At 38.9% G+C, this 13,303-nt stretch overlaps 1 protein-coding gene across 4 annotated transcripts in view; it reads left to right on the forward strand.

The window, feature by feature from the left end:
- The window catches only part of ACSL5 (acyl-CoA synthetase long chain family member 5), a 31,053-nt gene that overhangs the window by 7,003 nt on the left and 10,747 nt on the right, over positions 1-13,303 (forward strand). For all 4 annotated transcript variants that reach the window (XM_044438712.1, XM_044438723.1, XM_044438703.1 and 1 more), the window contains exons 2-10: positions 5,976-6,164; positions 6,553-6,661; positions 8,515-8,579; positions 8,657-8,758; positions 9,543-9,642; positions 11,138-11,316; positions 11,891-11,923; positions 12,030-12,081; positions 13,074-13,147. In XM_044438712.1, coding sequence (XP_044294647.1) covers positions 6,009-6,164; positions 6,553-6,661; positions 8,515-8,579; positions 8,657-8,758; positions 9,543-9,642; positions 11,138-11,316; positions 11,891-11,923; positions 12,030-12,081; positions 13,074-13,147 — 870 coding nt within the window. In that variant the 5' untranslated portion in view covers positions 5,976-6,008. The remainder of the gene's footprint in view (positions 1-5,975; positions 6,165-6,552; positions 6,662-8,514; positions 8,580-8,656; positions 8,759-9,542; positions 9,643-11,137; positions 11,317-11,890; positions 11,924-12,029; positions 12,082-13,073; positions 13,148-13,303) is intronic.

Genomic DNA, 13,303 nt, shown 5'->3' on the forward strand with positions numbered 1-13,303 from the left:
CTGATGGGTTTCATTCCTTCTGAAACAGCAGGTGTGCAGTGTAGAATCCTCATTATCACTTTGTCATGATGGATGGATCTTGTTCACTCTGTTCCATCTGTGCTTCATGAGTCATTGTTCTGTTATCTCTTCTTTGACAGAATTGGCCTTTTGTATGAGAATTTGGGTTTATTTGCTAATGTAAATCAGGAAAAAAATTGAATCCATGCAGAATGCATTGCTAGATTTGAGCAGCTTCAGTAGCATGGAATGCCCTTTGCCAGCTTTGCCTGGTACATCAGCTGTGAAAATTTCTGGACAGGGGATAATCTGGCTACTGTGTTCCATGCGCTTATAACCTTTATGGTTGAATTAGTATAATCTGTTACACATAGAGGTGAACATACCAAGGGTTTTTGCATAGTGGCTCATGCATAATATATCACTTACAGCAACTTATTCACTTTGAGGCCCAAGTTAATGCCCTTCCACTTACCCTTAAAAGCCGTAAAATGCTTGGACCTCAAATATCTGAAGGATTCCTTCTTCTGGTTCCATTCTGTCCCTGCATTAAGCTTTTCTGCTGTACTTCAAAAAAGCCTGCTATTGTAGTTGTTCTCTGACCATGAATAGTGCCCCTTAATTCAGTGTGGGAGCCTGTTTTACCTTTTCTGAGAGAGGTCACCTTGATGACCAAATCAATATGTTTAAAGATCATGCATTTTGATATTTATATCAAAATATAATTTTGTTTCAATCTGGCTCCCAGGCTAAGATAACTTTTTTCACTCAGGTCTTTGTTTGTATGGTTGACTTCATGGATTAACTGCCACCCTGAAATCCAAACAAGGGTGGTAAAAAAAGTGTTAAAGCAAATAAACCAGCTACTCTTCATATACTTAGGGAAATATGTTTCGTTTTCTTAAAAAGCCCATAGCTCTTGCTCTGCCCAGCAGCAGTAGGACACCTGGATGGAGCTGTGAGCAAATAATGATGTTGGCTGTCCATCCGCAAGCCTTAGATGCAACTGTTGCCTTCCTGAAGTTTCACAATGGGCATAGGAAAAGCTGTCTCCACCACAATTGAGCTTCTTAGCAATGAGAATTAGACAGCACTGACATGCTTATACCTTGAAGGTAGATGTGGTTCCTTTACTTGGGTGACTGGATAGTCTGTAGGTCCTGGCTTTTTGCAGCAGCAGTGTTGATGGAAGTATGTCATGATGGGGGAGGATATGCAGCCTGGGCTTTTCCAGGTTTTCCTTGGTTATTCCTAAGAAGTAATGCTTATAGTTTGGAAAATGGGCAGTAGAAGTCATGTTTGTAAGAACTCTCAAAGAGGTGTGGTTGACTTGCAATGGTTTTGGCTTATAGATACCATCAGCCATATATCCAGTGCCGTCTGGGATAAGGGATGATGCTGGTTGTAGACTAAAGCACCTGGAGGACCACAAGTTGCCCACCCTTGCTGTACATAGTGCCTCTCATTACTATTCAATGTGACAGACTGTTAATTGACTTTCTGCATCAGAGCATCAGGTCCATGACCCAAATTCAGTTCACATGCAATTCCAATCTAGCCCTCTGGTTTTCCTCTCTCTTCCACTGCCTGCTAATCCATGCTTTTGTTTATTTTCCCTTACTCTAAAAGGTAGAAATGCTGTTCTCAAGGCTTTGTTACTGTCAGTAAGAGCCTTAAGCAAAAATGCAGTGGTGTTATTGATATTATGGCCTTGGCCACTTCTGTAATGCAGGCACCAATAGTTTTAGTAAAGCTGACTTTGGTCCTCAACTGAAAGTTTTGACACCTCTGCTCTTGATGCTGCTTCATTCAGTCAAAATGGTTTCTCTGGCTCTGATTTCATGGACTGTATCAATGGGATTAAATCTCTTTTAAAACTTTACTGTAAACTTGATAAATGTTGGATGTATTATCACAGCTTATCTAATAAATCTTAAAGTATAGGATGTATCCAAATAGCACAAATTATAGTGTAAAACAAATTTTAAAATTATGATGGAACTCTGAATCATACTACTGTTAGATTGTTCAAGAGAGCTTTTGAACTATTTGGAGCTAAACATATACTAAGTTACACAAAGAATGAAACTACTACTTGAGAGATAGGAAGTGTTGTAAGCTTTACATTGCATGAACTTTAGCATTGTTCTGAGTATAGTGACATTTCTACTTTTAGATAAATGGGTGAAAAGGGCTTCCTGTACTCTTGGGATATGAGTAACTGTCAAATATGTTAACAAATCAGTAATGTATACACTGAAGGGCAAAAGCCACACACTGCGGAATATTATGCAATAAGTGAAAGTACAAAGTCACTTACTGTTATCTCTTGAAATTGCTAAAACCCAGTATATTCCTTGACACACTCTCAAGGGAATGTTCTTGGATCTGCAAACTCATTAAACTTCATATTTCCAATACTTTCACTAAGCTTAGAAGTGAAAATGTTTAGAAGGGTAACCCGATTCCTTCTTGGGCAAGATAAGAGAAATTATTGTGGGCTACAAGTGATGGTTAGTCTTACAGAAATTTTAAGAGGGAGTTAACAAAATTTGATAGGATCTAATTGAATGGATGCATTTATTAGTAATAGCTGCATTTGATATAACTAATCAGTTTACTGAGATTACACTGAGTCTGACCATTGGTACTTCCAACCTAGCATTACTAATATTTATTGCCTTTATATCCTGCTTTTTCCCTCTTGCGAAGGACACAAGGTGGCTTACATATGTCACTGTTTTATTTCCACAATAATAACTCTGTATGGTAGTTTAGAATGAGAGCGAGTAAATGACCCGAAGTTACCTAGAATCCTGGATCTCCTGGATCCCACTCAAACACCATGCTGCACTGGCTTATAGATGGGTTATGTGCTCCAAGTAGCAGTGGCCCCTAGGGACATTGACAAAGGTCTTCCTGTCATATGATGCTTTTAGTTAGACTTGATGTGAATTGAACCATGTAAATTATATGGTCCACACTGAGCTACATTTGCTTTCTTCTTCCCCAGGTCTGTACTTGAAATAAATGCAATAGACTTTGTGGGGTTTCCAGGTGAAACACCTGTTTTCCTAAAGCTATGGGTTTGATATAACAGGTTGTAAAGCACAGAAGAACGGACTTGCCTGTGCTGATTGAGGTGGAAAGTAGAGCTGTGTAACTTGCTTGGCAACAGAGAGCAGCATGCCTGTTTACTTGCTGAACACTTCCAGGAGAAGATAGGCTAGATGCCTGCCTGACTTGAGTTGCCTTGTTGTATGACTTTCCTAGACTTCATGGTTAAATGACTATGACATTATATTCTCAAATTATGTCACTGACATATGAATCATGGGAGTTCACTCCTGATTTGAACTGTTCAAGCAATGCCCTCAATCTCGCAAATATTTCTGGCTAAAAGCTGCACGATGTGGAGAAACTTCACATGATTGCTGGTATCCAGCTATGTATCCAGCTAATTTGCCCTTCCCTCTTTTCTAGAATTGGCCCAGCTCAGCATTTAATCCTGTCCTTTATTAAGTCAATATTGCACACTTAAAGTATTTATAAGAAATTCCTTGATCAGTGAGTGTCAGAATAGTAGGTTTATACTGGTTTATTAGTTTAGCTAATTGGACACCACAAAAAGCTTGGTCTGATTCCTTCAACAAATCAGTTTGTGAGAAATGTTGCATGTAGTGGCTGTCCTTTCTCTTGCTCAAAGTCAGAGTGAGCTGGCATAATTAAAGCTCACTTGGTTGCATTAGAAGAAGCATTAATAAAGGCCTTATTTCCCAAGATAGCTGCTGTTCTGTGTGCCTTGACAATATATTGTACTACCTAATTACAGTTGTTGCATATACAGAATTCTGCTTGCACTGTAAAGCCTAGCTAATTAAAATGGCACAATTAAGCAGGCAGTACTAAAATTCTTCTTGGAACAATACACTGAATCAAGTTGAACCCTGATATTTATGCATTTTGAACATCTTAGTTTGACACTGCTGTTGAAAGTCTTGTAACTAAGACAGCACGTGTATACAAAGCATACTGCTGATTTCAAAATGCTATCTAAAATTGCTAGGAAAACCAGCTTCCTGGAACAACAGTAATAGGTCTATTTTTAGCTGCTGATTCTAGCTGTTGGAAGCAACTTGCTTGATTAAATGGGATTCACTAGAGATACACAAAGTAAGCTGTAGGGAAGTGTGAGCGGCTTGGTGGTTAGGGCTTTATTGGCCTCACACCACAATGTAGGCCTTTCCCCTGGATAAGGTCTATAAATGTGGCAAAGATCACTTGTGCTACTTTTGACAGCTCAGAATGTGTCAACTCATGAAATGCCTCTGGCTTCCCAGTAAACTTTCCTTGACCTGTGACCTGTGTGTTTGATCACTGTGATGAACTGGCGATTCCTGTGATCATGAAGTTATGAATCCTCCTTTCTAGCCACGTGGAATACCATCTTGCAGTACCAGCTCCAGGATTTTGAGAGCCCTTGGGCAAGACTGCAAAGGACAAAGTTTACATTCTTACTGTTCTTGTCAATGGCTGATGCTGCTCCTTGCTCTCTATCAGTCAAAGAGCAAGGATGCACTGCTTCTCTTCCTTACTGCCTTCATTGTTCAGGCCAGAGTGAGAGGCAGGTAAATAAGGTTGACATGATGTTGAGGAGGAACAACTCTTGGCTTGGCAATGGATGTTGGTTGTGGTGTGGGCCCTTGTCCCACCTTATCTACCTTTGTCACTGGCCCTATCATCTAGGGAGCAGCCTCTGTGTGCTTTAAGCTATCTTTCAGTACAGTATAGGACCGTGCACGATAGCTCAACCAGATCTGTCAACTCACGCTTGGCACAGGAAATGTGATGATGAAAACAATTTGGTTTTGGAAAGGCTGAATATATTGCAGAACAACTTTTGCAAAAATTGAAATACCAACTCTTTGTACTCTGCCTATTGGCCCAAGATTTATACTGTCATGTTCACCTTGATCTAGTTTAGCAAACGACTGCATATGAAAGTTTAACCTTTAAAGATACCTGTTAGATATTTCATATTTCTCTCTAATTACACCTGTATTTTATGCTTTTATTTCTTGTAATTCACCCAAGGGACATTTGTTATCATGCAAACTAAAAATACATAATATGTTCAGTTAAAAATACTAGTGACAACATACATAGGTTTACAATAACTGTGTTCTGTGGTACCACAACTATCTGTATGTACTTATTGTATTTCTAAAGTGCCTTTCTCAAGTACTGAAGGGGCTTATATACAAGTAAAGGTGCACAGGTCTGTAGACCCAGTTAAATAGCATGGCATTAACAGTTTGTAATTCAAAGTCATAAGGTAGTCTCTGACTTGAATTAACAGTACAACCTTAAAATCTAAAATCTCTGCAGTGGCACCCCAGCTATGAGATGTGTTCTCTAGAGAGGTCTGCCTGGTGCCATCATTATATGCTTTTCAGCGCCAGGTCAAGACCTTTTTATTCACCCAATATTTTAATGTTAATAGATTTTAATTATTATAATTATTTTAATCTGTTTATTTTAATTTTATTTAAGATGCAGGATATCTAGTTTATTATTGTTTGGGTATGTATGTTTATATTTATCACTGTATTTATAGATTTTGCTGTGAGCTGTCCAGAGACAAAAGTAATTGGATGGGCTAGAAATATCCCAAATAAATAAATAAATAGGCTAGACACATGGCCTTAACTAGGATTGCAAGGAACCCAATCAATGTGGCTGTAACCCCTAGGTTTTTGCTTCCCCATATCATGGTTTTTATTGCAGGTAGTCTTTGATCATGTTACATTAACAAAATCATGTAAATTAACTTCTATCTAGTTGCAACCATCACTAGTCTGGTACCAACTCATGCATGTATTATAAAATATCAGCATAGCATTAGGTAAGAACTTCTGTTCCATTCTGCATGAAATATGCACTGATTCGTTACTTTCTGCTCCTTCTCATTTCAGGTTTCCTCAGTCTAGTGCTATTGAATCAGCAGAATGATCTGGATACTTCAGCTCTTGTTTTCACCACTCCCAACTCCTGCTTTGATAGGTCTTGTTACTTTTGGAACAACAGTCTTTCTGTGGCTGATAACCAAACCAAAACCAATTTCACCTCCTGTTGACTTGAATAAGCAGTCTGTTGGCACTGAGGTAAATGGAATAACAAATATTTCTTAAGCTGCCACTGGCAAATTAGTGTGTAGGTTCAGGTGCAGGAGTTCTGAGTGGATGTGCAAGATTAGATCTGATGCTAACTCCACTCTTGCCACTGATGGCCTTTTCGATCTTTTAGAGGGAGCTCAGACTTTCTCTAATGGAATCTGGAAAGGATGAGACCATTTCCAAATCAAGATGGTGTGAATGCCTTACCAACTTGTATAACTGCCTTTACCCTTTGCATTCTGTAAGATAATGTTTCTCATTCTCTAAGAGAATACTATAGATTGTAGCAGGTGAAAGTTTGAATTTTTCCTTTCTGTTTTGGACAAGAAAAACACTATCCACACAGCTACCAATTAACTTAAATTTCTGAATTTAGGGAGGAGCTAGAAGAAGTGTCCTTATGCCTGAAGGCAAACTTCTTTCTTACTACTATGATGATGCAAAGACTTTGTATGAAAGTTTCCGAAGAGGACGTTATGTATCAGGTAAGTGGCCAATGGGTTCTGAGAACTCCAGTACCCTGAATGTAGATGGTTGTAGCATATCTTTCTGCATGAACAGTGTTGTATTCCTTTCATTAGTGGCTTTTGTATCTGGGTCACACTTTAAAGGTGTGTGTGTCCTTACCTTCAAGTGACAGTTAATAAACCTGAATAGGAAATTGGTAACACAATGACACTGTGGCAAGGTTTATTTCCAGTTGCAGGAAGAAATTTATCTCTCCTTGTAATATGCATTTACTTTGTTATATTTCACTACTACCCAGGAGCTGAAGTTACCTGGGTGGTTCACAACAATTTTAAGACATAACACTGAGCATAAATTCACCATGAAAACTAAAAGTTTTAGGCTACAGTAAAAAAAATGGAGTAGAATACAGCATACCATTTTTCACGGGCCTTGATATAGTCAGCCCATTCTACCTGAAATGATGTAGAAAGGAAGTCTAGCCTTCTCTGGGTTTACAGTCTACTCAGATAGCTGTTTTAGATTTGGAATGGGAGGAGTATGAGAAGAAATTGCACGGGCCTTTGAATACTTATACAAACCATGCCAGATTATTCAAACAGATCATGGAAACCAAAACATCGTGGTGCAGGAGGGGAACAGTATAGAACAGGGAGGGAGAGATATCAAAGGAGAGTTTTTAGGCCCTATCGAGAAGCATCATGCCATGGACCGGTTAGGTATTATCCACCATTCCTGCTGACTAGCCCTCCAACTTTATGAGCCACCCTGAAAATGGAGTCAAATTCTTTCAAGGAAGGAAAGAAGGAAGGAGGAGAATGTTCTAGTTTGGATTCATCTTTTTATTTGGGGAAATGCTATTCCCATATATCAAAGGTTTTATTACTTTGACTTATGTGGGTTGCAAACCTGTAGAGCTCAATAAATGACAATGCTTCAAGGTTTTGTCTGTAGGAGAGAGAAGAGGAAGGAAACAGATGTTCTCCCAACAAATGTTTGCAACTTAGTGTACTGTTCCAAAGCTCTAACATAAATGCTCTTCTGGCTTAATATAGGCTCCATTATGATGTGGAAACAATGGTCTGCAATGGAAATATGGAGAGGCAAGAGGTTGGAGCTGATGTTTGGCCCAAACCATATAATGTGACAGATCAATGCTTTGGTCTCCTGACTGAAACAAAACACTTTAACATTGATACATTAGGCATTTAAACTATCTAAGGAAAACTACTATTTTCCTAATCTAAAGTGGACATGTATGTTCCCAGCTGCTAATTTTTCATATTTGGAAGTTTGGGCAAGGGGCAGAAACAAAGGTGCAACATCTTGTACCTTTACAACTTGCGATACGGATAGGAAATACATATTTTCCCAAACCCATACATATCAAATAGTTAATTTAGAGAAGTTGTTGTTGGGGGTCTGCAAGGCATAGCTCATAGCTTCACTGAGCTACGCAAGGCCCTTCACCACAACAAGGCAGTGATCCATGAAGGAGGAATCCCATGAATAGATCTTGGCCTGTGGCTACCTATCAATACTTTAGATGGTTAATTTTTATTCTGGTTTGACAATATTTCTAGTTTCATGTGAATTCCTATGTTATTGTTTGGGTTTACCTAGCAATAGACCATAACCAGCATTAAAACAAGCTGAATGCAGTTCCTTAAATGGAGATGCAACTTTACACAAAGTTATGAAAACGTTTTTAATCTAGAAAAGTCCTTTAGCTATCCAAAGTCCTGCTACTTAAATAGCTAAATGCTGTGTCTTACTTACCATGTATCTCTAATTCAGACTCATGCAGCAACCTTCAACTGGACCTCAATTTACCCATCTGGAAAACTCATAATATCAATTATTTTTGCAGAAAATGGACCTTGTTTAGGATACAGAAAACCAAAGCAATCCTATCAGTGGCTGTCTTACCAACAGGTTGGTTATAAAACAATAGTTTGAACAGATAGTGAAACCCCTTGCAGATAGAAACTAACTATTTTTTATCTTTCTAGGTGCTGGACAGAGCTGAATACTTGGGCTCGGGCCTCATACACAGAGGAAGTAAACCTTCACCAGATCAGTTCATTGGCATCTTTGCTCAGAATAGACCAGAGGTAACTTATGGAAACTAGTCCAGGGTCAGAGTTACAATAAGAACATGCAAGAAAACATTGTAATATTTGGGTACAGCTGAATAAAAGTTAATTATCTATTAGATTTATTTCCTGCTTTTCTTGCAACAAGTTCAAAGTGGCTTACATAATTCTGTCCCTTGTCTGCCAGTGTCATGTTCCTGTTGGTACCTGTCTAGTCAGTCCTGGGGGGAATAATCTGAGCAGCATTGGCATGCCACTGAACTAGCTAGAATTAATGTCCTGTACTAAAGATTTGCTAATGGAATTTCTTGTATGACTGCTTACACAATTGCTGCAGTTACTTTTGTTTAGTAGGTAACATCCAGTGGTCCTGTCCTGCTCATTTCAGTAGATGCTTCTGTGTGTAGTTCAGGCCAGATGCATGTAATTGAGGGCCTTGGAATTTACACAGTCAGGTCTTCTGTAAACAACAAATATCTGCAGTCCTGATAGTAGGATTTCTAACAAATGCCTGATGTTAAACATAGCATTTTTGTACCATTACATAGAATGCACAACCTGTTATCTTTGGATTAATTTTGAAAGCCCCCTACATGCAATTGTGGTCTTTCCTTTCTCTGGCAATTCACTGGTGGGAAGGAAGGGAAAGAGATAAAAGGGGAGATAACCCACTTACTGGCTTTGTAATATTGACATGTGGTCTCTGACGGACAACCCATGGAAGAATGCTGTCCTTGACAGAAAAAAGGTTGCCCACCTTGTATATAGTAGACCATGTTTTTCTATGTTTTGCCTCTTGCAGTGGATCATCTCTGAGCTTGCCTGTTATACTTATTCCATGGTTGCCGTTCCCCTTTATGACACTCTGGGTCCAGAAGCTATTGTGTATATTATTAATAAAGGTAAAGATTTTCTGTGAGAGACCTTGTTCTATTTTTCAGTTATGGTAGGAAAAAATCCATGTTTTGACAAGTGAGTACTTTAGAGACCCAGCACTTAGACCTCAGTTTGATGTTTGAGATGGACAGGCCTTCCAAAATTCTACTACTAACCTGGAAATGATCTAAGTTCTTCTTAAAAGAGTCAAAGAAATTTAGCTTGGAAAAATTTACCCCTTCTAAATCTGTGTAGGGTTTGGAAAAGTATTCTGCAAAAGCACCAGCTGAGAGTGAAAAACATTTTGTAGTCCTGAATGGGAGATTATTTCTCCTGTTTTCCCCCTTCTCTTGAATTTGGGATTTATTTGTGTGGAACAATGTTACTCTAGATAGGACTGAGTAAAGGGACTATGGCAGCTAAAGATTGATAATGACAACAAGGTTGTCAGCTCTTGGAATTCAAAAAGTCCTAAGTTTAACTTAAACTAGGACTGAAGCTTTTCCTATTGATCTTTATGAGAACAGAAACCATGAGGTTGAATCCTAACAGTAATGCTTACTGAGATTAATTCTACAAATAGATTTCTCTCTTGGGATAATATAATAATAATGGGCTTCCTATACTAGTCTGGACAAGTTGGATTCACACTTAATGGCATGGCACAACTTGCAGTTATAGTAGGTGAAACCCAAATTACAGAACCCCATGCAATGTTAGCCTGCTGGTCCTTGCTTAATTAAAGTTGCTTGGGGAAGAAGGGACTAAAAATTAGACGTAACAGAGGACAATGTCTAACTATCCTTGTTTGCTATTTCCCCTCAACAGCTCTTCTCCTTCAGGGAAAGAGGTGCTGGGAACCTTGAGGTTAAACTTGCTGAAAGACAAAACTATATCAGTTCATGGTGGCTGTATAAAGAGGTTAAAAGCCCTTGCCCTTCTGCAGTTTTTGTCACTCCTCTCAATGCAGCATTACAGTTCAGTGGACATTTGAATGCGGTGTGTTCAGCTATTGTGTGCTTAGAGGATTGCACAGCCATCTTGCCAGATATCAATACTGGTCAACATAACCAATTGTTAGGAATTATGCAGTCCAAGAATATTGGAAAGGTCACACATTTTCCATCCCTGATTTCAAGGCCAAGTATAAACCCTTTGCTCTTGATAATAATCTGAAGGACAATATCTGTTGGCTGTATCTGACTGCAATTGGCATGCATATTACTTCTGGCTCATGAAAGATGCATCCATGCAATTCACTCAACTTTCTAGCTTCTTAAATGGAAGCCATGTGAAATAATGTGTACATTTCAGGGGTATTTACAAAGTTAGCTTTTACACTGTTCCTCCATACAAATCTGTTGTGGGAGTTTAGGAGATGGCAATAATAGCACTAGTAGTAGTGCTGCATATTAAAATGCCAGCTAAATGTTTTGTCCATTTGGAGGAAATCAAGACTGGTGCTACATGTGTTTACTATGGATAGGAACAAGATGGAGCTTTTCACTTGTGTTCCTCCAGCTGACATCTCTACAGTGATCTGTGACAAACCCGACAAGGCACAGCTGATCCTTGAGAACTGTGAACAAGGGAAGACACCAGGATTGAAGACGATTGTTCTGATGGATCCTTTCGATGACAAATTGAAGGAGAGAGGAGATAGCAAAGGAGTTGAAATCATTTCATTACAAAACGTGGAGGTATGAGATCCCCTTGCTTCATGAATCTGCTTTTGAAAGCATGTGCACCTACAAGAAGAAACTTGCTCGGTGTGGAACTCAATTTGCTCAATTTCACTTGAAATAAAGAGCTGCTCATGCTAAACAGTATAAGTATCCCAGTCTACATGCCATTCAAAAAGACATTGAATGACTTCATTGGGTGGACTTAATTTAAAAGACATGACACAAAAGGAAAGGGTAGTGGGAAGGAAAAATGAAAAAGCAAATTCAGGCACTAGTCATACAAACACAGTCTCATATAAACATAGTTTCTAGGCCTTTTTCCAACATTCTCTCTCAAACTCATGGCAACCCTTTCATTTGGGCCTCTGTTGTGCCAAATAAAGAGCAGGCAGGTAAACAGATATGTTAATAGTTAGTACAACTATGGTATTAACAGTAAACTAGCTTTAACTTGTATTCAGAATGTCATGTCACACTTTTTGTTTCATTCACTTCAGAACATTTACTTGTTGAACATATTTCAGAAACCATCTCAACTTTTGTCCATCTCTAGCTTCGCTACTTAATCTTGTTTTCTTTTCTGTAACAGGTGCTAGGAAAAAACAACTTAAGTAGACCAGTTGTAAGTACTCATTCTTCAGTTTACTCAACAAACTATATCTATTTACCACCAAGTGCTGAATTGTTCACTTGGACACATTTGGATTCAAAGTGCTCTCTCATTTCAGCCTCCTAAACCAGAAGATCTTAGCATGGTCTGTTTCACCAGTGGTACAACAGGTAGGTAGCTTGCTACAAAGTTATAGATAAAATTATATAAAAATTGGCCACTTCTTTTTTTGAAGGAAAAGCCGCCACAGGGTCTCAATCCAGAATGTTACCCCAATATGGGTTTAGAGTGCTCTGGGGGATTTTTTCTCTTTGCCAGCAGTGTCACCACCTATAGGATTTCTTGTTCACAGCAATGCTTATTTTATGGCATCAGGGATTCCCTTTCACTATAACTTAGAGTTCCATAAAATGACATTTTGCATGGCCTCCACTTTTATGAGTATAATTTAAACCTCATCTCCTGGAATCTAGAGACAAGATGAATGATTAAATAAGAACTTGTCAAAGAGAGATTTTGTACATTAGGGAATACTAATACTTACCTTGTGGGTTTTCAAAGAATGTGGGACACAGTTTCTCAAAGCCTCTTGATAACTTCTAATTCAGGCTAAATTTCCTAAACTTCCACTCCAACCAGATACATTCACAATCAGGTCTAGCTCATTAGTACATTCTTCCTCCAATACGCAAAGTTGCTCCTGCTTCATTTGAGGCTGTTTGGACCATTTAATTTGGTTTAATGTCTGCCTCTGTAATCTAATTCTGGCACAATGTAACCACTTACTCCTGATCTTCTCTGGCCACAAATGATTATATGCCTAATAAGCAGGCCTTACATATTCACCAAAAATTTGTACATGGCATTTCTTCATAGGTCCCGTATCAGTTTCCCACAAAAAGCCCTCTGCAGTTTCTCACAAAAGGTGCTTTTTTAGGGTTAATTGAAGCTGGCGTGGTGGGCAAGGGATATGAAGTTCTTGTCATGGGGGTCTCAGTACAGATTAGGAAACTCATTCTGGAGCAGGGCTTCAGGTTGCTCTTTCTTCAAATATAAGCTGGCAGCTGGAGCATGCATTAGAAAGCACAAATAACTTTGTCTGTTGTTTAGCCCTTAGATGCCTAGTTTCTGAGAGGACATTCATTTGGCTGTATGTTTACAGGTAACCCTAAAGGAGCCTTGCTAACACATGAGGGTGTTGTTGCTAATGCTGCTGCGTTCATGAAGAGTATAGAAGTAAGTAGCTTTGGGCCAGTGCCAAGTGGATCATTGACTGTGTTTCCCCCTGATCAAAGTGTATGCTTTTCCGTACTTACACTTAGAAGTGCCATGGCTGCCTGTGACCTCCTTTACTAGAGGTAACATGCCTGCATACACCAGTTGCCGAGAAGG

The sequence above is a fragment of the Varanus komodoensis genome, unplaced genomic scaffold (assembly GCF_004798865.1).
Source record: "Varanus komodoensis strain SLA01 unplaced genomic scaffold, ASM479886v1 scaffold1, whole genome shotgun sequence".
NCBI lineage: Eukaryota > Metazoa > Chordata > Lepidosauria > Squamata > Varanidae > Varanus > Varanus komodoensis.